The sequence below is a fragment of the Diadema antillarum genome, unplaced genomic scaffold (assembly GCF_040938485.1).
Source record: "Diadema antillarum isolate AM-2024a unplaced genomic scaffold, OU_Dant_1.0 seq00000846_RagTag, whole genome shotgun sequence".
NCBI classification, from domain to species: Eukaryota; Metazoa; Echinodermata; class Echinoidea; order Diadematoida; family Diadematidae; genus Diadema; species Diadema antillarum.
Genome location: NW_027271720.1, coordinates 511,275 through 535,507, shown reverse-complemented (window position 1 = coordinate 535,507; position 24,233 = coordinate 511,275). Strand labels below are relative to the sequence as shown.

Below are 24,233 nucleotides of genomic sequence, written 5' to 3'. Positions count from 1 at the left end.
ATTAGATCACATACGAAGTAGGTGTGTAAAACTTCATCTACAGTAGCATTCAGGAGGATCATGAAATTTTGCCGATATGACGAAAGTGAGAAGTAGGACTTGGAAGTTAGGACTGGTTAGTATTTTATCAGGCGACAGCAAGAACTCACACTTGTTACGTACTCCTGTATTCCACAAACAACGTATATCGAGAGCAGTACGTACGGGCACTCCCACAATCTGAATCAACGCATTTTCTGGGAAAACATTATTTTGTTAAGTCGTCATGGGGTGATGATACGTGGTTGGAGAACTTCAGGTTTGCTACTATTAGTAGTTTTCATGTACTAGTTTCATCAGGGAGAGGGAGGTGACAGACCACGAGCCGATCGAGGATCGGCCGTTTAGACCTGTACACAGCTGTCTATACCGTGTGTACTAGTTCTCTGGCCAGTGACCGACGTACTCTCTACACGTTCCAAAGAGGGATCAGGAGCCCGCGTAAACTCCCGGTACAATCCGATACCAAAAGTCACGTGATGAAAAATCACGATATTTCTGCAGCTTGGGTTTACACTCGCTAACTTTGCCTCAAACTTCGCGATGTTTCAAAAAATCACGATTTTTCCAAGCAAGTATAAATGGGCCTAATTTTAGACTTTTTGTTGCTACTGTAAAATGTCAAGTGGAAACCATTTATGTAACTAGATGGCCTTGTGTCCATGATTGATGTTTTATGATCGTGTTTTAGGACAGAATGCTGTTTTATGACTGAATGTGGCAAGCCCCTATCAGTGCCACATGCTTTATGTCAATCACATTGTTGGTCTCTGTACTGTTCCTTTTTTTCTTCACTCCAGGTGCAGTTGGGGGTACTTATCTGCATCTTTCTCCTAGTTATTGCCCATAGCGGCAAGTGTATTTCAAAGTACACAGTTTACTAAACCAAACCATAAAGTCTGCCAGCCCCTTCCCCCCCCCCCCAAAAAAAAAAAAAAAAAAAAAAAAAAAAAAAAAAAAAAAAAAAATAATAATAAAAAAAATAAAAATGGAGAAATATCTTGGTGAACTTACCAAACTGGTGATGATATGTGACATAATTTACTTGATCAAGGTGAACATACAACATGCGTTCTTCTGAGTGATCACCAAATTCCAGTGTACATCACAGATCATTTAGCTAACTCAAGCTTGATGTCCATATATCAAGGATGTGAGAGTTTAGTGTAATTTGATTTCAGATTTCTTCATTCTGCCCAAAAACCCATTTTCAGACTGTTATTGGCAATTCAAATTCATTAAAATGTTCGCTGTTTAATGCACTTGACATATTTTCTGTAAGTTACAGATTTTTACAGATTTTTTTCTTTTTTAAGCAAGTTGGGTCTACTGTCACCCCCCCCCCCCCCCCCCCCGATATATATTGGTATATTATGGTATTTCATCAAATTTGGATACCCATTCCATATAACAAAATATGAAAGTTCGCACCAGCCAGATAGCAAGATTTAATGTTATGATTTGAGTGGAGACTTGCCAATATCTGTAATATTGAGCACTTCAATCCCTCTTTATATTTCTTTACCAATGTGAATTCTAGTACAAAAAAGAAGGCATATTATGCATCATGACTTTTACATATTGATTGTTTAAACCTGTACAACCAGGTGGAAAGTACGCACAGTTGTCACCGTGTTCAGAGGGTTAGCTGCCTTGGAGTGTCCACTCTTATTTGCCCACATGCACGGTGTAATTCGATGTCTATCACATATTATGATTATGTACATTGGTCTCGAGAATATCCTATTACACGTTGTACAGACATTTCGAATACCAGTGAGTGTATGTAGACTAGAGGTATTGTATCAGTGAAATATGTGTGTGTGTGTGTGTGCTTCAGAGCGGTAGAGAGAGAGAGAGAGAAAGAGAGAGCAATTAAGCATGAGACTGCTTAATTGATTTGTAAAATGTGAAAAAAAACAGTGAACACATTTATATTGGATAATAATGATTAATAAACTTTTTTTTTTCTGATCTGATGATCTTGAGTGACTCTGCCTGTATTGTGTTCTTCTCTCTCAATATAAATACTGCATCAAGACAACCAATAACACATTATGAGGAGCAACAACCAGAAGATATTGTCTTGAGACAAAAATACGTGTTTTATTGATGCAAATTAGTACATGTATGCACCTAAGCTTGCATGTGTGTGTCTGTGCATGTGTGTATCTACACTTGAAAATATACATGATACACTGCATATTTACAAATGTATTTTCAGTGCGGATGTTGGGAACCATTCAAGCGTCATATTCATGGCTTTTCCATCACGATTAATTGTACACTGTTGCCACGATGCAAATGCATACGGAGGAGTTACACTATCAATTAATATACATTGTACATCGTAATACAGGTTAATTCACATCATTGTTGAATTTAAGATCTTGAATGATGACCCGCTGCTCTCTTATGTGCGTACATGTATTTCTTTGAAAGCTATTTACAGAACATGCAGAACTCATTCATGAATAATCTTGCCTTCCCTTCCTTTGAGAATGAGAGATTTCTTGCAGCTCCAACTCTTAGGCAACAACGGGACCAGCCTGCTCTGCTGAACATTTTCAGCCTTCTCACTTTTTGAAATGTACAGTGGTTTGTCATAAATTGTAAATGGTCAAACATTGCATGTTCACAAAACTGGCCATGCCCTTCTTCTTTTCTCCCCCCCCCCCCCTTTCTTCAATCATGCACACAATATCGTTGCACTTAAAAGGTACAATGTATATTTTCCCATCCCTGACCTTTGAATTTTTCTTTTTTTTCTGAAGTTATCCAGATACATTTAGCAGTCTACTGTGAAAGTCCAGTGTTAAAAAAAACAAAACAAAACACTTCCTCATCAGCAACTTAGATCAAAGAGCCACTTGTTAGCCTATCATTTGCATCTTTACCAGTGAGAGAACAAATCTTGTGATTTCCCTGTGGCTGCCTTCTGAGGCCAGCACACTATATTGGATTCTGAATCCAGCCAAGCAAACGCTACAAGCTATAATATGCTATCGGCACTTTAATAAACATCATATACATGTACACATATCATAAAGTTACCTCATTAATATCAATGCATGTACATGTACTTTTTCAGGGAAGGTGCTGATGAAGCTTCTGTCACTACACTGCTCTGCAGTACAAAGTAATTTTGGTGGAATGTCGCAGAGAATCTGCACTTCATGTCACTGTCCATTTTGGGGGACGAACAGACATCATCAATGGCAACAACACGAACAAAATGATTATCAAAGAATGGCATTTGTCTCGATTTTGATTACATTGTAGCAAAAAAGTCTATGAACATTTGTATATTGAATATTCAATAAAATTTTATTACATAAAATTGTTGCGCTTTTATCATGGAATTAATAATCTATCATTCCAATCTAAGCATCAAAGGGTTTTACATACAAAATGGCACAACTGATGAATCTTTGCAGGATATGTGATTTGATAAGCCATTTCAGCAATAATGACCTTCTTGCACACAAAACATACCAACATCCAAGTTCAACTATTACAGACATAATTACAAACACTCGCCAAAAGCAAAACAAATTTAAACTAGAAATGTCGCTATGGCGACTGGTATGCCTCCGCCATAATGCATGATTCTCCTAATAGGTCTATAGTACATGTGGACAATGTGTGATTACATTTTCACAAAATTGGCAAAATATTAAAATGACATGTTTGTCACAAATGTATTGAATGTTTACCTTCCTTGACCTATGTTTAATTGGATGAATAGGAGAGCATGTATTTGGGGATTTAAGAACTTTAACTTGACTTTGACCATTTCATAAGTTTATGCACTGAGTAATTTTCAAGGTATGGAGAAAAAGCGCAATTTCTGTATTGAACAGTAAATTGTTATCATTTTCATCTGGCCTTTGATTCATAAGAGAAGCACTGTCAGGCAGAACATACATAAATTCAGCATGTACTAAGTTTCAAGATAACTTGAGCCACTTCCGAGATATGGAGAAAAAAGTAAGTTCAGCACTTTCACTTGATCTTTGACCTTTTGACCTTTGACCTTCTTGGCAAAAAAAAAAAAATCCCAGAGAATCTCTATTGGGTTAGACATGATACATCAAGTTTAAAAAAAAAATATCCTGCTGGCATTGCATAAATATAAGGAAAATAGTAAGATTTTGAAGTATTGCCCTTGACCTTTGACCCCTGACCTTTGACCCCATGAACCCTAAGTTCCCTAGATAACCACTGCCAGTCAGTAGATGCATATACACTATGTTCCATGAATATACCTTGAACAATTTCCAAGATACAGAGAAAAAAGTGAAATTTTAACATTTTACTTGACCTTTTGACCCCTGACCTTTTGACCTCATGACCCCAAACTTTCACCAGAGAATTTTAATTGGGTAGTACATGTATACACTAAGTTTCAAGAAAATATCTTCAGGCATTGCATAGATATGGGGGAAATAGTGAAATTTTAAGCATTTGACCTTGACCTTTTGACCTTTGACCTTGAGCATGTGCACCCAAAAGTTGATAGGCACAACTTCACCCCCTAATACACATACATGCCAAGTTTCATTAGGATACCTCATAAGGTTTTGGTAGTTACCCTGTCCACAAAATTCATTACGGACGGACGGAAGGACGGACGGACGGACGGACGGACAACCCGAAAACATAATGCCTCCGGCACCACTTCGTGGCGGAGGCATAAAAAAAAAAAGGGGGAACACTCACATATACTTCCCTTCTCTTATACTTTCCTTCCCCTTGCTTTTGAAGGATCTGAGCTTGAGCACATATGGACTCCTATACTGATATAAAAAATGAGTGCATTGTCATTAGACTGATTATCATTACTAAGATATATCACTTATCACCACTGATCATCTATTTGTAAACACTGTCCTTGCTGTCATGTACTTTCTTAGACAGTCAACATGACTGACTAATTGGAAGGGGGGGGGGGGGGAGGGGAATGATCGACCATTTTCCCATATCTCTCAACCAGATATTGAAGAATGACTTCATACTGGACACACATGTCTTTTAGTATCCTGAGCCATCATCACCACTGCAAATGCTCCACTGGTGTTAGTCAGCCGAGGAATACTGCTTGCTCTATCGTTTCAATTTATTTTGTTTCGTTCATTTCGTTTTTGCTTTCACCGCACTCCGTGTTGCATCTCGAGCTTCTGTATCTGTGCGTTCAGCATCTCCCGCTCAAACATCAGGTCGGAGTAGCGCTGCTGTAGCTCCCTCTCGCGGTCACTCTGACGTTTGACGTCCTCCGTGAGCGACTGAAGAGGAGGGGAAAGTATGGAAATGAAAGAGAGTTGGCAAGGGTTAATGCTGCATCTTGCAAACACTTCGAATATATGGAGAAAATATGGGAAAATTTGGAATGTGCAAATGCTTCAGCTACATTTCACACTGCAGTAGCTTACAATGCATAGCTACTTCAACACAAGACAATATGAGCGTGCCAGTTTCTTTGCTTTTTAATGCAGAGCTGCCATGTCCAAATGATTAGCAGTATAGGTTGACATGTGCTTTTAAAAAAATGAAAATGCAGCTCAGTATCAGAACACTTTGTCCTATATAAACACAGAGCTTCACCAGCCTCATAAATAATCTGATCATATTCTACAAAATCTGATAATCCCTGAAAATGAGAAATTGCAAAGGAAGCTTTGATATTGTGGCAGGTGACTAAGGAAATACAGGAGAATCTCATAAGTATGAGAAACTAAAAACCATGACAATTATCTTGCCACATCAGGTTTCTCACTATACCAGGTGTCCCAAAAAAAAGCAGAACGGTGGATTTTCAGTACCTTGCTTTCTAAAAGTGATAATAATTTGGGTGCGACACGCGTTCCATACGGTGAATTGTGTAAGCTCGTTGATCCACGTCAAAAAAAAGATACAGCTTTCACATTGGGCGCGCACACACACACTGCTTTTTCCTGGCCTGAGCCCACTGTGAAAGCTGTATCTTTTGTTGACATGGATCACCAAGCTTACACAATATTCACCGTATGGATCGCGTGTCGCGCCCAAATTATTATCTCATAAGTCGCAAAAATCCAACGAAATTTGAAAATGACTGCATTTACAGAAATTGGAGTAGAATAAAAAGTACTGAACCAAATTTAATGATTTTGGTATCATTGTCTTCTGCGGAAGATGTTCTTTCTAATGATGTCAAAAAATATGTCACTTTTTGAACGCAAGGTACTGAAAATCCACCATTCCGCTTTTTTTGGGACACCGGGTATAGGGGTACAAAAACAAAGAAGTAGAAGGAGTTGGGACTTGCTAAATCATATCTTATATCTGACCTCTATATAATAAGGTTCCATTGTACCAGTAATCACACAAATTGCTTCATTTGACAAAGTATACCACAATATCCTTCTTCTGCGGGAATACGATAAAAGCTGTTATTTTCGGGAGGGCTTAATTTCTGCGAATTTCATGACTCACTGTTGGGCAACAGACTTAACAACACGTAAAAATATCACCACTTGATCTCATCTTAGTGTACTCAGTCATATACCGAGTACATGTACAGTAAATTGGCGGAGTGAACGGACAGGGCAAGTGCACTTATGTAGCCTCGGTGTCAAACCACAGACAAAAAATTACCTCACAAAAATGTCTGTGACCTCGTTAGTGAAAATATCTGTATGTGAAAATAACAGCTTTTACAGTAGTATGTATGGCACCATAGAATACATCTCCTTCTTCACTACAAGAGCCGGAGATTCTCGACACTTCCCCCTTCGCTCCTTACCTCCATCCTGCGGGGGATGGCTTGGTCCTCGTTTCTCTGCAGCTCCTGGAAGGTGCCCAGCTCCACGTAGGCCTGCTCCGTCTCCTCCTGCAGCTCGCCCAGCTGCTTGGCCAGGCCCTGGGAGCGGGACTGGTAGCCGCCCAGGAGGATCTTCAGCTTCTTCTCCAGCTTGGCCGCTCGCTTGGCCTCCCGCGTCATGACGCCGCGGTTGGTCTGGAAGTGGGGGGTGGGGGAGCACAAGAAAGGGAGGGAGAGGAAGAGAAGTTATTGGCCAGTAATAAAAAAACTGCATAGATGTATTAGTATCCATTAATAACAGCTTGAACTATTGTTAAATTACTCATGACTGATCTTGTAATAATATGAGTGCACTTACACATTCCCATTTACTGGTAGAAGTGATAACATTGCCAGGAAATAAAATAAGATTAGTAAATCCTCCATGAATAACAAATTACAAACATGAATGGAACTGCAGACCAACATTTTTAGAAATATGTGTCATGTGACTTATCATTAAGCATAGGCGAAATATATTCCAACTGAGGGATTCACATCAGTGTAGATCAAACAACAGGCACTCTGGTTGAAAATGAAGTTTGGGAGATGCAGTTCTGCAAGAATGAGAGGGATTAAATTACTTGGCTTGCCACAAGAGTTCAAAGAACTGCTGAACACAATATCTGTAAGACTGGACAGAATTAAGGAAAATGCAGTGCCTTGGAAGAGAGTTGGTTCAGTTCATCATTTTTGCCTATTTTTTTTTTTCAATTACATGTAGCAAAAAAATAAGCTGCTGAAAACTGCTTTCTTTAATATCCAATAGTGGTGAGAAAATAGAGCAAAATGGAGTCAAAAGTGGCCTGAGCTTTCCATCCTAGAAGATTCTTTGTCAGAGGCAAAATGACAAACAGGCGGGGAAAGCAATCACAAAGGACTACACACAACAAGCACAGTCAGCGGAGGGCTAGGGACACAGACAGAACAAAGAAAACAAAAGGGATGGATTAGAAGTCATGGGCAGAGAGCCCAACAAGTAAGGGAGGGGGATTAAAGCAAGAAGGTGGATAGACAAAAGGCAGAGGTGGGTCAGTGATGATTCCAAGGATCATACGGGGCAACCTGTGAAGGATAAGGACGAATAGGGAGGTAACATCAAACTACATAAGGAACAACAGAGGGATAAAGAATGGGAAAAGAGTGAAATAGCAACATCATGAGTGAAGGGGTGGGGGGGGGGGGCTGAACAAGCAGCAAGCCCTAACATGGAGTACAAAGAAGAGGCAACAAAATGAGAGCGACAGTCAACCAACAAATGCAAGTTACAAACTTTTCAATTACCTCCAGTTTTTTCTCGGCGGACTCGATGCGGTCCTTCTTGCTGGCAGCGTTGGCCCTGGTGTACCTGTTCTTGGAGGGGATGTAGAGGACCTGGCTGAGGCACTCCTCCCACACCTGGGTGTAGGCTTCCTGGGGCAGGTCCCCGTGGGCCATGCCGGCCTTGACCACCTCCATCTCCCCCTGTAGCAGCTCCCTGGCCTGTAACGCACCACAACAAGGATTATGAATGAATAGTGATTCATTCCCAATTTGAGTTTGAGTTGAGAGAGTTTGGATATATTTCACACAGCCATGGATGCAACATTACATGTTCATGAGCAACCAAGCAACCACAGGGCAAGGGTGTATGGACCATGTAAAAAATAGGCGATGAGGACTTTTTCCCCACTTTTTTTTACTCTACCAACAATTTGCACTCTGCTGTATGACATTTTAGTGTCAATGCGATCTATCAAAAAAAAAGAAAAAAGAAGAAAATGGCAAACAAACAAAATAGTAATGAGAAAAGAAGTAATGCTGAGCATAGGTTACATATTTTCCCTCACATATTTGACATCCATTTATATCATCTAACCACCATGAAGACAGAATGGAAATAAACAATTTGAAATACTACTTTTTCTTTCTCATCATGATCTCATAATCATCTTTATTGTGGTTGGCATGTGTTAAAATGAAGCATAATGCCATCCCTTCAGAGTATGAACATAGGAGGGGAGAAATCATATAATGACAAAATGCAGAGGCAAAGCAGTGGCAAATGCACGCTCTGTGGGGTTAGGTATTTCAAACATGTGCTTCTGCAAAGGTATGAAAGATGGAGGGCCCTAATCTACGAATCATGTTCCCTTAACTCAGCCCACTCCATAGAAAGGTCATGAGGTGAACACCTAAATCTGTACATCAGTTCATTCACGGGATGACATCTACTGTAAAAGTGGTTTCTTTCACGGTGAAACCATGAAACCACATCAGAATCTTATACTCCTGATATCTAACTCAATGGCCAGTCTGGGCTTAAAGAATATGAGACGATATCAGATAATTTGACACCAAGTTTGACTGCCGCAATTTGAGGTCTTTATAAATATGACCATTATAATTACAAAGGCAAACTTAAGTGTGAAGCGATAGAACAAAGACAAAAACTTTCCATGATGTAAGGACATATCCCCCCACCCCAACTCACCTTGGCCATTTCCGTCTCATCGTACTGGTGGTAAGGATTCTGTTCCAGGAAGGCCACATGGACTGCTGGGTTAGCCTTGGGTGCTGGCTTCTCCCCCTTTCGAGCCCCGCCCTGCTCCCCAACGGGGTTCTTGAGGGAGTCATAGTGTAGCATGGTGATCATCTCTTCCTTGATCATCTCCTCGGCCTTGGGGGAAAAATATATTGATATTTTCCTCTTAAACCCAGCAAAAATTGCTAGTTGTACATATCTTAATTTCAATTCAAAACTGATTTGCTTTATGTGACTGCTAGGGAAACCCTTAACGTTATTAAGCAAGCAACCGCAAGACTCACAGCTTTAAAGACATGATAGCATGGAAGGCTGTGCGCAGGAAAGATTAGCCTGACTTAACTGATCTTTGTCTAACTACCAAGTACATTCGAAAACCTTCAACGAATATCTGCACTCAAGGATATGCTCTTCAGTAACTTTCAACTTCAGTCAACATTCCTTGACTGCATGTTCCTGCATAAAAAGCTGTGCACAATTCATTTCGGACATTCCTTAATATATCCCAGTCGGGCAAGCCATCCCATTGCATCTCATTTCATCCCGCTACTGCGTCTTTGCCTCCTCAAAAGGATTAGACAATGGGGACAATGTGCCATGCCTGGAACACTCTCCGCTGCAGCCAGGGGACTTGAACCAGTGACCCTGTGATCGACGGTCTGTGGTCTTTACCATTGAGCCATAATAGCTCCTGTACTTTGATAGAACTACTAAAATGTCTTGGTTCATTACTATGAGTTGCTGATAGGGCAGATACATACATGTAAAACGGGTCTAGGGCAATTACCCCCTGGGCAATTACCCTGCACCCTTCCCCTGGCCCTAATCCTAATCCTAATCCTGAACCTAATCCTATCCCTAACTCAAACTCCTAACCCTAACCCTAACCCTAATCGTTACTCTAAGCTTACCACTAACCAGTATTTAGCCGGGGGGTAATTGCCCTCTCGGGGTAATTGCCCGGATACGATGTAAAACATCATACCCACACAAGATCCACGGAAACAATTACTTGCCCAATGATGCATCATACACACACAAAAAGAAATACTAATGTGAAGTCCCATCTGCTATACCAAAACCGTACAGGTTTTCATTATCACAACTTTTTCCTTTTCGTTCCAATGTAGATGTTAACACGGCCCGTGTTGCACACACGTGGCTGGGGTGCGCATCTTCGACACAGATACTACTGTTAACATCCATATTTTTGCACAATTAATTTTTTTTTGTGCCGAGTGGCTCAAAAACAAATTTGCAGGTTCTTGACTTCGCGCTGCATGATTGCCAACCAATTCAAAATGTGCGGGTTTCAGAATTTGCACAAGCCAAAAGTAGCACGAAATGCGCAAAAATTAAAGGCAGCCGATCGCCATCCCTAATGGTACGTAAACTCCGAACGACCGAAGTTTGTGTAATGCTACCACTGAGACAAGTTTTAGTGTATGTGTGTGCGTGTGTGTGTACGCATCATACACAAACATTGTCACCGCGAGCTGCGGTGATTGGAGGAGAGAGGCCAGAAGACGCTGCGGCGTGTGTGTGTGTGTGTGTGTGTGCGTGTGTGTGTACGCATCATACACAAATATTGTCACCGCGAGCTGCGGTGATTGGAGGAGAGAGGCCAGAAGACGTGTGGCTCTTTTGGCCTCTCTTCATGCGCATGCGCACTGAGAGTGTGCGTCCATTCGGAAGCTCTCGGGACAGCCATTTTGGGTTAGGAGATAAGCACAGGGAGCTCCCTTGTAGCCTACCGTATTTTCGCTGACCCATTGAGCCAGCGCTATTCTCATTCGGGGGTCACTACATTTGATACAGAATGGGGGAGGCAGCGTGTTGCGTTCGTCTCCGTGCCGCACAAACCACTCGCCACGACCGAGTGTCTTTAATGCACCACAAAAATTTGTGCATTTACAGTACATGTAATGATTTTTGCACTGGATGAAACAAAAATAAGGGCAAATGCTTAATTCTTCATTCTGCCTCTTACCTTTTGCAGATCAGTAATGGGTGCATCCAGGTCCTTGGGTCTGAGGATGCTGGTATTGATGTCCGTGGGTCTAGGGAGCCCTCGCTGAATGGGCTGAGAACGGCTCCTCAGCTCCTTCTCCCCTGCCATACACACAAACATCCTTCCCTGGTTAGTTTGCTATTATGCAGATATTGCCTTTTTAGAGGTGAAACATAACACTATATATTTCTTCTGGAGTTGCCCTACACACTATATTCCAAAAGCATACAATTCTGAAAGGAAATCAACGTTTATTTGATGAAACTTGGTTTTGAAATGGCAGAGAGAGGTCCCATATTTTATTAGGACCACTTTGTTTTTGGCTATCTCAGCCATTTCAAAACTAATTTCCAGCAAAATAGACTCCAAATTCCTCTTAAGAATTGTACGCTCTAGCATATTTCGTAAGTGGGTTTCTCATCATTTACAAAAAATTGACAATCTGAAGCCCCATCTCAACCAAAACAATACCAACCCTTTAATAGGTGAATAGGTGAGATCTCATATTACCCCTGAAGAAACAAGTATATCCTATGGCGATATACGTTTGAATGAATGAGAGCAAAGGTGCTGATTGATGTTAATGGATCAACTATACCCATATCAGAATACCCCGCGTGAGCAAAGTGAACAGAAAGTACCATTTACATCGCATCACTAATGACTTACTCTCTTCGGCGAGCTTCGCAAGCCGTCTGGCCTCGACGTCGGACGCATCCTCCACAAGGTCCGTCTCGACCTGGGGCTCCTCCAGGAGATTCTCGTCGTTCTCCGGGATGACGATCTCGAAGTCGTTCTTGGGGGTGGGCAGCGAGGACAGGCCACGGCGTAGGTTGGCTTTCAGCTCACGCTAACAATAAAACAAGTATACGGAGTGAGCTCAGTGTCTCTTACAGTTATATCACAGACACCACAATCCATATCAGTCACTCTAGACAATACTGCTATACAAGCAGCAGTGGCTGGCATGAGACTTATACCTCTACCTTTAATCATTTCGGGTAATTTCTAGTTGCTCAAGGATAATCATAATCAGTGATTTTTTCGATAAATCTATAAGCAGTAGTTATTCACAGGATAGCAGAACATTCTCAACGAACACATCATTCTTTATGCGAAAATGAAATCTTTTCCTTTTGTGACATCCCCTGCAATATGAAGAAGAGTTTTTACCAGAACAACAGTACAGCCTTCCTCTCTTTTTTTTAAATACCATTTTATGGTCTGAATTTTCTTATTGGCTCTCAGTTTTATATTTACAACTACTGATTATATGGAGCGTACAGCCAAAACAAGCTTGCTTTTATGTTGGTCCTATCATATTTCTGCAACATTTTTACAACAAGAAACGTACATTTTGATATTGACCAGTTATCATTGAAATTACTGTGCATATGAATCATATGTTTGCATACTCCACTCCGTTGTTTGTTTACTGTTGAAGAAGTACAAAAATTTGCACTCACATTTAAAAAAAAAATATGTAACCTGATATGAGCAGTATGAAATAAACTGAACTGAAATTTATAGTGCCTTTAAAGGTTAGATTTTCTGCACAATAGGTTGCACATGCACTCCACTTTGCCCCTCACCAACATACCATCGCCGATCTAACTCTTTCAGTCTAACTGGAAATATACAATGTCAATTATCTTAGAATCATGGTTGTGAAATGATTGAACTCTTGGCCTGTGAAGAACACAGTGCTGTGTACTGCATCCCTTCTGCACTGGCAGCTCACCTGTTGCTGTTTGGCACTCTGGACGTCCCCGTACTCGGAGAACACCTCCTCCGGATTGATGTTGAGCTTATCGCGAAGTGGAGTCTGGCCCGGCGTCTGACCCCCTCCTGTCCCCATACGGGGGGTCATTCTGGGTGTCAATCCTGGTGTGGGGGGGGGGGGGGGGAGGAAGAGTAAAGGATTATAAAATTATGATGACAGTAACAACATGACCATATCTTACCAAAGTAACCTTGACACCATTTATAGCTTTGCTGGTCTTTTTTTTTTTTTCGGCAGCATTTACAATTTGATTACAATTCTAATTATGGACAGAAATCTGCATAGTAAACGTCTCTGTCAAATTTTGGTGATAGAGAATGAAAAATTGTTGACAAATTTCTGAAAATGCTCATTCAATTTCCTCTCCCAGAATTTCCATCGTGCTAAGATACAGTTTTTGAATCAGCAAACAGATTCTACCTGGAGAGTAAATTTCTGTGAAAGACACCCATAGCAACAACCATAAGGGTTTGCCTGTAAATAAAGTTTGCCCTTTTTTAGTTCTAATCCAGACAATGAAAAGATAGACCTGCCAAATGAGTAAGTCCATTTATGTATACTAGGCAATGTTTGGAAAATCACAGGAGTGAAGATTTCCACATGAGAGTCTACTAAGTGATTTTCAAGGATCAAAGAACAACGGGCCTACTACTCGTGGTCAATATTGAGAGGGTTAACGATTTTCTTCAATGAAGGCCTAACAGCACCTCACACACGACTTATGAACATGACTAGCAAAGCATCCATCGGTCATTTGGACATGGAATGAAGACAGGAGAATCTACGCCCTGACTGGAGACCGAAATAGGAGACGAAAAAGTGGTTATCCAAAATTAAGCACAAGGCTAGGTACCAACACTAAATAGTACTAGTATACCTATTGTCTACAGATACTACCCATTTGTTAAGTGCAAAAGACCTGCGCGAGTAAATGCTCTACTTTGTGTTACACGTAATCATTGGTGCCATTTAAAGTGTAGCAAACTTCGCATAATTTTGGCAAGAGTTCAAAACCACCCTACCTTCCTGGCCCCCATGTCCTGGCGTCCGAAAGGGAGTGTTGAAGGCCAAGTTGGGGGTCTGCGTCGCCTGCCGCTTGGGAGTGATGCCGTCAAAGTCGGTCTCCCCGACCGCCGTGTTGTGCCCCCCTTTCAGAGGCGTTTCCACATTCTGCAGGGCGAGGATATTTTGCGCCTCCTACAATGCAAGATACACATGGCAGTCAGAATTTTACTGACATTGATGCAGAAGGCAATAGAGGATAATGCATTTTAAAAGGCAGCAAGTCTTCAGACTTTTTTTTTAATTTAAAGTGGCAAAATCATGGATGTAACCATCATTAATGCATAAGTTCTGTTGCATTACACTAAAAAGCATATATCCATTGAACTACAAATCAAATGGCATATGAAGAAAAATACACCACATTTTTAGTTGAAGTTCAAGGGGAAAAAAAATAACCAGTTTTTCAGTTTTGGGTCTGTTAGGCCATAAACCTAGTACAGCATTCAACTGTCAGCAATATTTTCTTCACACTTACCTAAAACCCTAGGCTTTGTAAAAGGAACTGACAACCCAAAACAATGGGAATACCAAATCAAGATCGAAATGATAATCAACAAGGTCTCATGAGACCACTTGCACACCATAGGTAATCTACATGCCATTTCTACTGCCAGGGAAGAGGGAGCTACCAGAATGTTACCTGAAGAACTGTGTCGTGAGTAGCCGGTGTGCGAGGAGTTCGAAGGTTGCCGGGTCCCGGGGTCATGTTGTAGTCCGAGAGGAGGGTGTCCGACGCCCCGTTGACCGCTCCCTCCTCCGCTATCTGACGGGCATTCTCGCTGGCCTGGCCAAGCTTGACCACCTAGTGGAGAAACGAAAGAGCAAAAATCAATGTCAAGTTATTACTCTTTTCAGTAACTAGTGTATAACTGCGCCATCATGGAATCAGAGCTTATGGGAGGGGAATGGGATGGGTCAAATCTCTCTCCCCCACCCACACCCCCTCTACAGGATCACTTTCAATCTAGATGATTGTTCACGCTCACAAAAATGAAATTAACCAAATCTGTCAAAAAGCATGGTTTGATCCACACTGTGACAAGCTTATTATACTACATCAAAAAATCCTCAAAAAAAAAAAAAAAAAACCTCCACATTTTCCATATCAAGACATGACTGAATGTGAATTTTCCCTTCCAATCCAGCTACAGTGCTTGGGATGACAGTATCTTGCACCAGAAACAAACACAGAGCCTACGAATGAATCACAATTCCATTTACTGCATTACATCTTTCTATCGAGTACAATTTTTAGGCAATTGTCAGTGAGACTTCTGTAACGGGTTCTTAAAAGGTAACCATCTCCATCATCAGAGCAGTTTTCCTGTGTATCTGACTTCTAAGCCCCAGAAATCTGTGCCATATGCTGAGGAAACCTAATTCACCATGCTGGCATGGTTAACATGGTCAAACTGTGGAACATAATTAAATGGTGCAGCATTAAAAACCTATGTAAAATCCCATGAATTTGCAGCACTATATAAACTAAGATGTAGTAAGCAACATATGGCATACCTCTTCTAATTCTGTGTCCGATATCTGAGGTGACGGAAGAACGAGCTTACTGCGCTTCTTGAGTGGCTCGGCCATTCTGTTGAAAGACAAGAAAACAAAGAGAATATTTCATGTTTTGGGGGTGCATGAATGTGGCACTTGATGTTGGGTTTAAACTTTAAAATAATTTGCTATGTCTTCCCCACTCTCATTCTTTCCTTCAAGCTGTGAAATCAACCAAGACATTTGTAAGTGCGACTTGTTTTTGTTTTGGGGTTACAAAACGACTAATTTGCCCCTTGGCATCCAGATATGGAAACTGTGGCAGTCATCACAACATTGAGAACACATAATGACTCTGTATCTTACATTCAGTCTTAAAAGTAGTGAGCCCTTCTGTAGGAAAGCAAAGACATAATCTAAGATGAAAATTTGATATGGAAATTATGCATTGTCTTTTCGGTACCTTGTGCACCTCCTGTATGCTACCATTTACCCATCAAATCTGGCTGAAAATATCATCTTTTTTTCTCATCAAATTGGCAACTCTGAATTTTTCTGCATATCTCAGTTTGGAGAATGAATTAGATGTAACAGATTAATTCCTTAACCCTAAAAAGGCCAGGGGGGGGGGATTGAATCAACCCCCCTCGACATTTTTCGCAACTATTCCGCCGCGCGAAATTTTTTGACCACGCCGTTTGCTGACTTTTTACTTTCGAGTCTCTCGCAACTTTTGACACCATTTTGGCGAAAATCGTGCATACCGTTACGACGCTGCACAACCTTTTATACATGCCTGTCAGACCGAAAATGGCTCAAAAACGTGATTTTGTGTGTAAAGTCTATGCAAATGGAGTTTTCTCACCTTATTCATAAAGATATGACTATTTTCACTTTCATAGGCTGAAATGAATCAATTTTATCATAATTATGCTGGAAAAAGGTTCTGTCATAAGTTTTGTGAAAAAAAATGATAAAATGAAATTTTGAAAAACAAAGACACAAGAAATTTATAAAAAAATAAAATACATAAGAAATTAAGTTTGATACCAGATTTTTTTTTTCGAGTACATTGTTAGGAATGCTACAAAGAATGTTATCACCAAAAATTAAGATTCTAGGAGCTTTACTTTCTGATTTGGAGCAAAATGTATGATATTAGGCACATATTAGAATAATTAATCCATATAATGAAAATTTCCATTTCTTTTCGTATAATGTGGTAGAGGTAGATTACGCCACAGGTAATGCAAGTGCCAATTTTCATGGCGACTGTGTGATCGACGGCCAAGATCTCGGGGGGGGGGGGGGGGGTTGAATCAAGCCCCCCTCAGCCACAGAACACCCCAAAAAGCCTGGCCTGGTTAGGGTTAACTCGACAAGGAATGAGCACAAAATGGCAAATCTGAGAGAATAACGAGAGTTTAAATCTTTACTGTGTTGCCAATGTAAGTGGGGGGGGGGGGGGGGGGGTGTGCGCCCGGTGCACCCCCTCCTGGATCCACCACTGAACTGCCTTATGAATTATCAACACTGAATATAAGGAAATTACAGCGACAAAAATATACAGTACCAAACCATACAAACGTTTCCCAGACGTGCTGTGTTAACAGAATCACTCATTACCGACAGGGCACTTACTTGTTGGTCATGGCTATGGCACCAGGCAAATCGTTCTCTTTCCTCTTCTTCAGCTTCTGCCGGTCCTTCTTTCGCTCTTTCTGCCATTGCAACACAAATCCAAGTACAGTGGAACATTGTTATAATGAGGATATCGAATATAGCGATATACCCAATATAACGAGGTGATTTCCCAGGTCCCTTTCCTTTTATATCCTTTTGCTTTTATCCCTGATATAATGAGATGCCCGATATAGCAAGGGAAACGTCAGTGGTCTCAAGCAGCTAAACATATGACAAGGTTCCCCTGAATAAGCACACTTGCTACTACTCAGGTACTGCACCACAAAATATTGAGTGAAAAATCTTTCGTAAGGGTGTGGTGCAGTAAAGAATGGTACTACAAACTGTAACTGATGAGTGGGAAGCTACAATACTATTCACAGAATATCTTAGATGGTGGTGAGCTCTTGAAGAGAACAAATTGCTTTCCAGTGTTGCACAGAAGTTTGTGAAACTCCTCTTTACGCAAGCATCACTGCATCTCTCCCACTGGTTTCTGTTTGTGGTTTCGATTTTATTACATTTCTATTTCACAATACAGTCCCACAGAAGATTGCTATTTGCTCTTTATAAAATGATTTTTTTTTTTAAAGCGACTTATCAGCTTAGCTCAATTTCCATAACCTTGGTTAGAAACGGATCTTACACTCCTTGCACTTTGATAAAATCCTCATTGGGATCAAAGCTACACTTTGGGGCAAAAGAGAAGTGAGAAGTATTTATGGAACTTCATACTGATAGCCTTAATTAACCCATAAAAGACGAGTCCCGAGAATACTCGCACAGGCGTCCATGGGAAATGTGTGTAATAGCAAAATCAGTCCGTCCTCAACAAGTGGGCTCACGCCGAGCTCTAGAAAGTTTACCTCTTCGATTTCATCTCGGCGAGCGGGGTCCATGTCCTGCCGCCTGAGGCGCTTGAAGTTCGGGTCGAGGGGCGCGACCATCTCGTCGGAGGTGTTGTAGAAACCCGGGGCCGGCTTCTTCTCGAAGGGGATCTCGGCGTTGTAGTCCACGCCGCGCTTTTTGCGCCGCTTCTTGTTGACCTCGATGCCGGCCGCGCGGAGCTCCCGCCGCTTCTGGAGCGCGGCGAGGCGCCGGGCCTCCTCCAGCTGCTTCTCGCGGGCCTTACGCTTGGCTTTCTTACCCTGGGTGTTGGCCAGGCGGGCGCGGGCCTCCGACAGCATCTCAAGCTCTGTGTGGACAGATTAAAGAAAAAATAGACTCTTGACTCTTCACTAGACAATTTAGGAAAGCTCATATCAGCACACTCATGTTCATAATGATTTGATTCATCTCTTTATTCTTTGTTTTCACTTTTACCTCCATGGCATCTATATGAAATATTTCTCAAATTGGCTATTTTATATAGTGCACAAGCCTCTGTGATTGCAAAAACAAACAAACAAACAAACAAAACAAGAGACCCGCGGGTCTAGCGCTCACCTGAGTATCGCAAGTTCACCTTTCACGCAGTCACTAATCTAAATTATTCACAGCTCTACCAAAATTTGACGAGGCATTCTCAAGTGGAAGATGAAAATGTACAATAAGGGCCCAATTTTTTCAAGATTCCTTAATTTGGGGGAATTGGGGCCCCCTGGGGCCCTCTGGGTGGGGCATGGTGCCCAGTTTGATAAATTGAGATCCTGACCACCTAGGAATGCTACCTGCCAAGTTTGACAAAAATCCATCATGAGGTTTTCAGGAAGAAGATGAAAATGTACAATTCAGGCCCCCATTTGGACCCTTCCAACCACCCCCCTCCCCCCTACCCCCAAGAGGGGCACCCCTGGATCTCCTATGAACAAACTTGAAACTACAGTCATTAATGTACTCACTCATAGTATTATCTCAGCTCTATAACTTCTGATTCTAGAGAAGATTTTTAAAGATTCCTTCATTTGGGGGGTTTGGGCCCCCTGGGGGCCTCCTGGGCGGGGCATGGTGCCCATTTTAACAAATTGAGATCCTAACCCCCTAGGAATGCTACCTGCCAAGTTTGGTGAAAATGGGTCATGGGGTTCTCAAGAAGAAGATAAAAATGTACAATTTAGGCCTCATTAGGACCCCTCCTCACCCCCACCCCCCCCCCCCTGGGTCCCAAGGGGGGCACCCCTGATTCTGCCATGAACAAACTTGAAACTACAGTCATCAATGTGCTAACTCATAGTATTAACCTAGCTCTATCACTTCTGGTTCTAGAGAAGAAGGTTTTTGCGGATTCCTTAATTTTGGGGGGTTTGGGCCCCCTGGGGGCCCCCTGGGTGGGTCATGGTGCCCATTTTAACAAATGGAGTTCCTAACCCCCTAGGGATGCTACCTGCCAAGTTTGGTGAAAATGGGTCATGGAGTTCTCAAGAAGAAGATGAAAATGTACAATTTAGGCCCCATTAGAACCCTTCCCCACCCCCCTCCCCTGGGTCCCAAGGGGGGCACCCCTGATTCTGCCATGAACAAACTTGAAACTACAGTCATCAATGTACTAACTCATAGTATTAACTTCGCTCTATCACTTCTGGTTCTAGAGAAGAAGATTTTTACAGATTCCTTAATTTTGGGGGGTTTGGGCCCCCCTGGGGGCCCCCTGGGTGGGGCATGGTGCCCATTTTAACAAATTGAGTTCCTAACCCCCTAGGGATGCTACCTGCCAAGTTTGATGAAAATCGGTCATGGGGTTTTCAAGAAGAAGATGAAAATGTAAAAAGTTTACGCACGACGCACGACGGACGACGGACGACGGACGACGGACGACGCACGACGGACGACGCACGACGCACGACGGACGCCGGACGAAGGGCGATCGCAATAGCTCACTTGAGCCTTTGGCTCAGGTGAGCTAATTACAAGAACAATGACAATGGATACCAGAGAAGCATTTCATGACGAAATGTGAGGCAGTTTGATAGCAAACTGGGGGAGAAGTAAAAAGTGCTTGATATACTGATCAACATTAACAGCCAATATCAATATTTGGTCATTTTATTTCAGAACACTGCACTACTTTCATCATGAAAATGATGATGATCATCATCATCATCTATCACCATCATCACCACCATCATCATCATCACCACCACCATCATCATCATCACCATCACAAACATCATCTCATACCATCTTCATCCATGTCTATGGGGTCGGGTCTGGCTGGTTTGGTCTCTGGGTTGGGGTCAATCTCCCCTGGCTTCAGCTTTCTCGGATCCTCTGTCGTCTCCCCATCAGCCTCTTTCTTCTGGGCTTGGTCCCTTTGGTGAGACCACAACAAACCAATATGACGTCAGTCTGCCTAATTCATATCATTCTCTGTGATGACTTTAATAACAGCTACTCCACTAATAAAAGGATGTTGGATTCTACTTTCATAAAACAACTTAAATCATCTCTGCTTTAATATTTTACAATGAAAATACATTAATCTGATTTATTTTCTTTCTAATGTTTCAACCAGACAAAGTGAAGCAACGCCAATTGTTAACTTGGCAAGTAGGTTGTATTTTCTGTCCCAAAACAACTAGATGCGAAGTCCTCTTGTTTTCTTATTTGGTACACTATGCTGTCACTGGTTATATAAAGCATAAAAATCAAATAAGGCACCTGAAACAGCTGTAACCACACATGGATAGATCTCTCTTGACATATGCATACATACAGTACATGATAGTTTTGAATCCTGAATTTCTAAACTCACAGTAGGATCTCATAGCGCTCCAGGCACTGGGCTGCCGTGCGGCCCACAATGGGGGCGATGGTGCGCCACTGGGTCGGCATGAGCTTGGCCAGGTGGAGCAGCTTCTCGTCCTCCTCCCTGCTCCATTCCGTCTTCTTGATGCTGGGATCCAGCCACTCGAACCTGTCAACATACATCAATGGTATTGCTCAGTCTGGCAGCCTATGCATCACTTTTACAGCATAAGATAATACAAACACCACTATAAATGTATTTCAAGGAAACCATGTATGACTTAAATACTGTATATGGACATTTGTTTCAACACAAAACAGATACAGATGTACATGAAATTTCAAATCATTTTCAGTGTTGAAAACTTGAAATATATATAGCAGATGATAAGAAGAAAACATAAAATACAGCATTTGTTTATTTATCTTTTTTTTTTTGGGGGGGGGGAGGGGAGGGGGAAAATGTCTTAAATACCCTTCCAATTTATAGCTATGTGAAGTATTTGCTCATTGGAATAATCTGACTTTCTTTAAATTGGGAATCTACTAGTACCCAAAAATAAACATTCTCGGCACACCTTGTATGAATTACTCTGTGCACTTGGATTGAATAGAAATTTGACTCTACTTGAACAGAACTCCAACTTACAATCCCTCTTCTGGTAGTAGTTTTCCAAGATGTTTGTATTTCCAATCTCTTATTCAGTAACAATAGTCAGTAACATACGATTAGAATATTATATCTGTACATCGATTTGAAGCTGAGCATCTCTTCTTGAGTTTCAGTGTCATGCTCGAACAAAAACAAATCTTATTTTGGCAAACTTTTTCACCGCTTTTGTGACAGAAGGTTTCTGTCTGGTAATAACACGAGCACCAATTGTTGGTGCATCTCAGATGTAACATCTTACCATCTCGCCTTGCATTGCTTGGCCGATTTCCTGTGAAGCAGTGATGCAATTCGTGACCACTGGTTCTTGCCATATTTCATCACAGCTGCCTTGAGGATTTCATCCTGTGTACAAGTAATGAAGTTTGCACAGACAAATGCAGTTGTACATGTGAGTGCTGATTTTTAAGTACGGTAAGAAAAAAGAACATCATTTGCTATGTTGCACACAACTGTACGTCGCGTCATTATCGATGTGATAACACCAATGGGTGGGTAAATTGATCAAAAAATCATGGGTCTGAGCTGAGGTAACAAACATGTGAATTCAAAATTTGTGTGATCGTACTGTGTAGGCTGGTGTTTCTAACATGTACAGTGCACAGCCGTGTCGCGACTTCCGTTCAGTGACAGGGCGGGCGGGCTGTGTGTTTGTTGCCAATGCAATGTTGGTTTGGACTTTGTCTCGAGAGAGGTAAAACTAATCCGTTCCATTAAAACAAAGGAAAATTGTGATCTTATAGTTTTCAGGGCTGCCAACCTTGAGTGAGAGTTTGGCGTGAGACACTGCGAGGGAGCGGAGCGACCTCCTGGCTAGCGCCTGGCGGCCTGCTGTGCGGCCGTACGTACGTACTACGTACACAGTCAGTGTATGTAAAGCGATGTAAAGAACACGTCATAGCCATACATGTACTGTAATTTGCCCAAAGTACAAGCTACGCTCATGTGGCATAGGTAGTTAGAAACCAATCGTAATCCAATAGCTCGTCTTTGAGCGCGTACTGAAAACGATTATTATTGGTTAAGCTTTACACCTGCGCGGGAAATTCTCGAAAGTTTGGGCTTGGGCATATTGATATTCGGAATATCAGAGAATTTAGAGATATATTTATTTTTGTAGTCATGTACATTCCATTTTGGGGGGTTTAGCGTGAGATTTCGTTTATCAAAGTGAGACAGTCAAAATTGGTTGAATTGCGTTAGTCTCACGCTCACTAATGCGTGAGAGTTGGCAGCCCTGAATTTTTATACTACGAGCACGAGCACAGAATATCAGACTAATCCCATCATGGGTTTCTGCCGGCACAGGCAGGCCACATCCACAGCACCACATGCACCATTATAACTTGTGTACATTACTACGCACGTCCCGCGCAGGGACGGACATGTACGCAACGCATTGGAATCACCACTGCCTGCATGCACTGAACGAATGAATGTCGTCGAGGAGCAAAGAACGAATACAGTAATGACCTACGAGATCGAGAAGGCTGTAAAAACAACGGGATGAGCTGATATCTATTGGAAGTTTGTTACTTACTTCGGTGTTCCTCCAAACACCTCCTTTTATTTGAATTCGAGGCATTTTTTTTCTTCTTCTTGTGGTATTTCACAAATAAACAGTCGGGAGTTTCAGCGTCGACAGCCTGGATTTCGTGTTCACGTACGTCGAATAAAGCGTACGAGAAAATCTACGACGGACATGGTTATGCAGCTACAGATGCGATGCCGTAGCCTTTCTTTGCAGTCGTTTTAACGCAGAATGCACGTGAGCTCTCACTGGAAATGTTTGGTCTGACTATCCGTGAGGTAATGTAATGTAAATAACATGGGTGAAAAAAAGGGAAAAAGTTATGTGGGATAAGTACATTTATACCAAGGAGTACCGTGTATTTTTTATTCTGTTTATACGTTGTTTGATGATAGAATAGACGGTAAAGTAGATAAAGTATAAATCGCGACGTTTAACCTCACAGTCCCAGCTACTGAAAAAGGGGTAAGTGAGATTACGAATAGACAGCTGCCACTGTGCCAGTATTCTCTCAACCTCTCCACGACTCTAGACGACTCTATCTACTTCTCAAAGCAGAGCTACCAAGTCTCACGCATTCTGAGTGAGACTCAAACATTTAGGGTCTGTCTCACGATCTCACGCATGACACGCATTTTTCTCATGCGTCGGGCAAAGTCTGCAACTTGCTCAAAAAGATTAAAGTGATAGTTGCAATTGAAGGTATATTTTCCTTTTGTCTTTCAAAATAAGTAAAAAATAGTCACTTAAGTATGCACCTGATCACACCATTAACAGCTACAAACTGAAAAAGCTCCCTACCGTGGGAGGCCACAGGGGGAAAACCCCTCCCACACCCTCGTTCGCGCGCACATTTGCTTGCCGAGATGCCGAATCATGATGAAAATCTCACTCGTAAAAATTGT

General features: G+C 41.7%; 2 protein-coding genes across 2 annotated transcripts in view; one reads left to right on the top strand and one right to left on the bottom strand.

Moving 5' to 3' along the window:
* Positions 1 to 5,003: 5,003 nt before the first annotated feature.
* On the bottom strand, positions 5,004 to 23,459 carry LOC139740279 (cell division cycle 5-like protein). The gene is made up of 16 exons (XM_071650861.1): positions 23,338 to 23,459; positions 22,039 to 22,142; positions 21,135 to 21,296; positions 20,561 to 20,691; positions 18,310 to 18,638; positions 17,402 to 17,481; positions 15,779 to 15,854; positions 14,904 to 15,065; positions 14,221 to 14,395; positions 13,157 to 13,299; positions 12,085 to 12,265; positions 11,395 to 11,516; positions 9,354 to 9,539; positions 8,165 to 8,362; positions 6,824 to 7,036; positions 5,004 to 5,324 (listed from the first exon to the last, which is right to left on the bottom strand). Exons 1-16 carry the CDS (start codon positions 23,380 to 23,382, stop codon positions 5,190 to 5,192), a joined length of 2,442 nt encoding a protein of 813 aa, XP_071506962.1. The 5' UTR covers positions 23,383 to 23,459; the 3' UTR covers positions 5,004 to 5,189.
* The window catches only part of LOC139740278 (glutamyl-tRNA(Gln) amidotransferase subunit A, mitochondrial-like), a 68,093-nt gene continuing 67,313 nt past the window's right edge, over positions 23,454 to 24,233 (top strand). Inside the window, exon 1 of the mRNA XM_071650860.1 lies at positions 23,454 to 23,606. Coding sequence (XP_071506961.1) covers positions 23,583 to 23,606 — 24 coding nt within the window. The 5' untranslated portion in view covers positions 23,454 to 23,582. The remainder of the gene's footprint in view (positions 23,607 to 24,233) is intronic.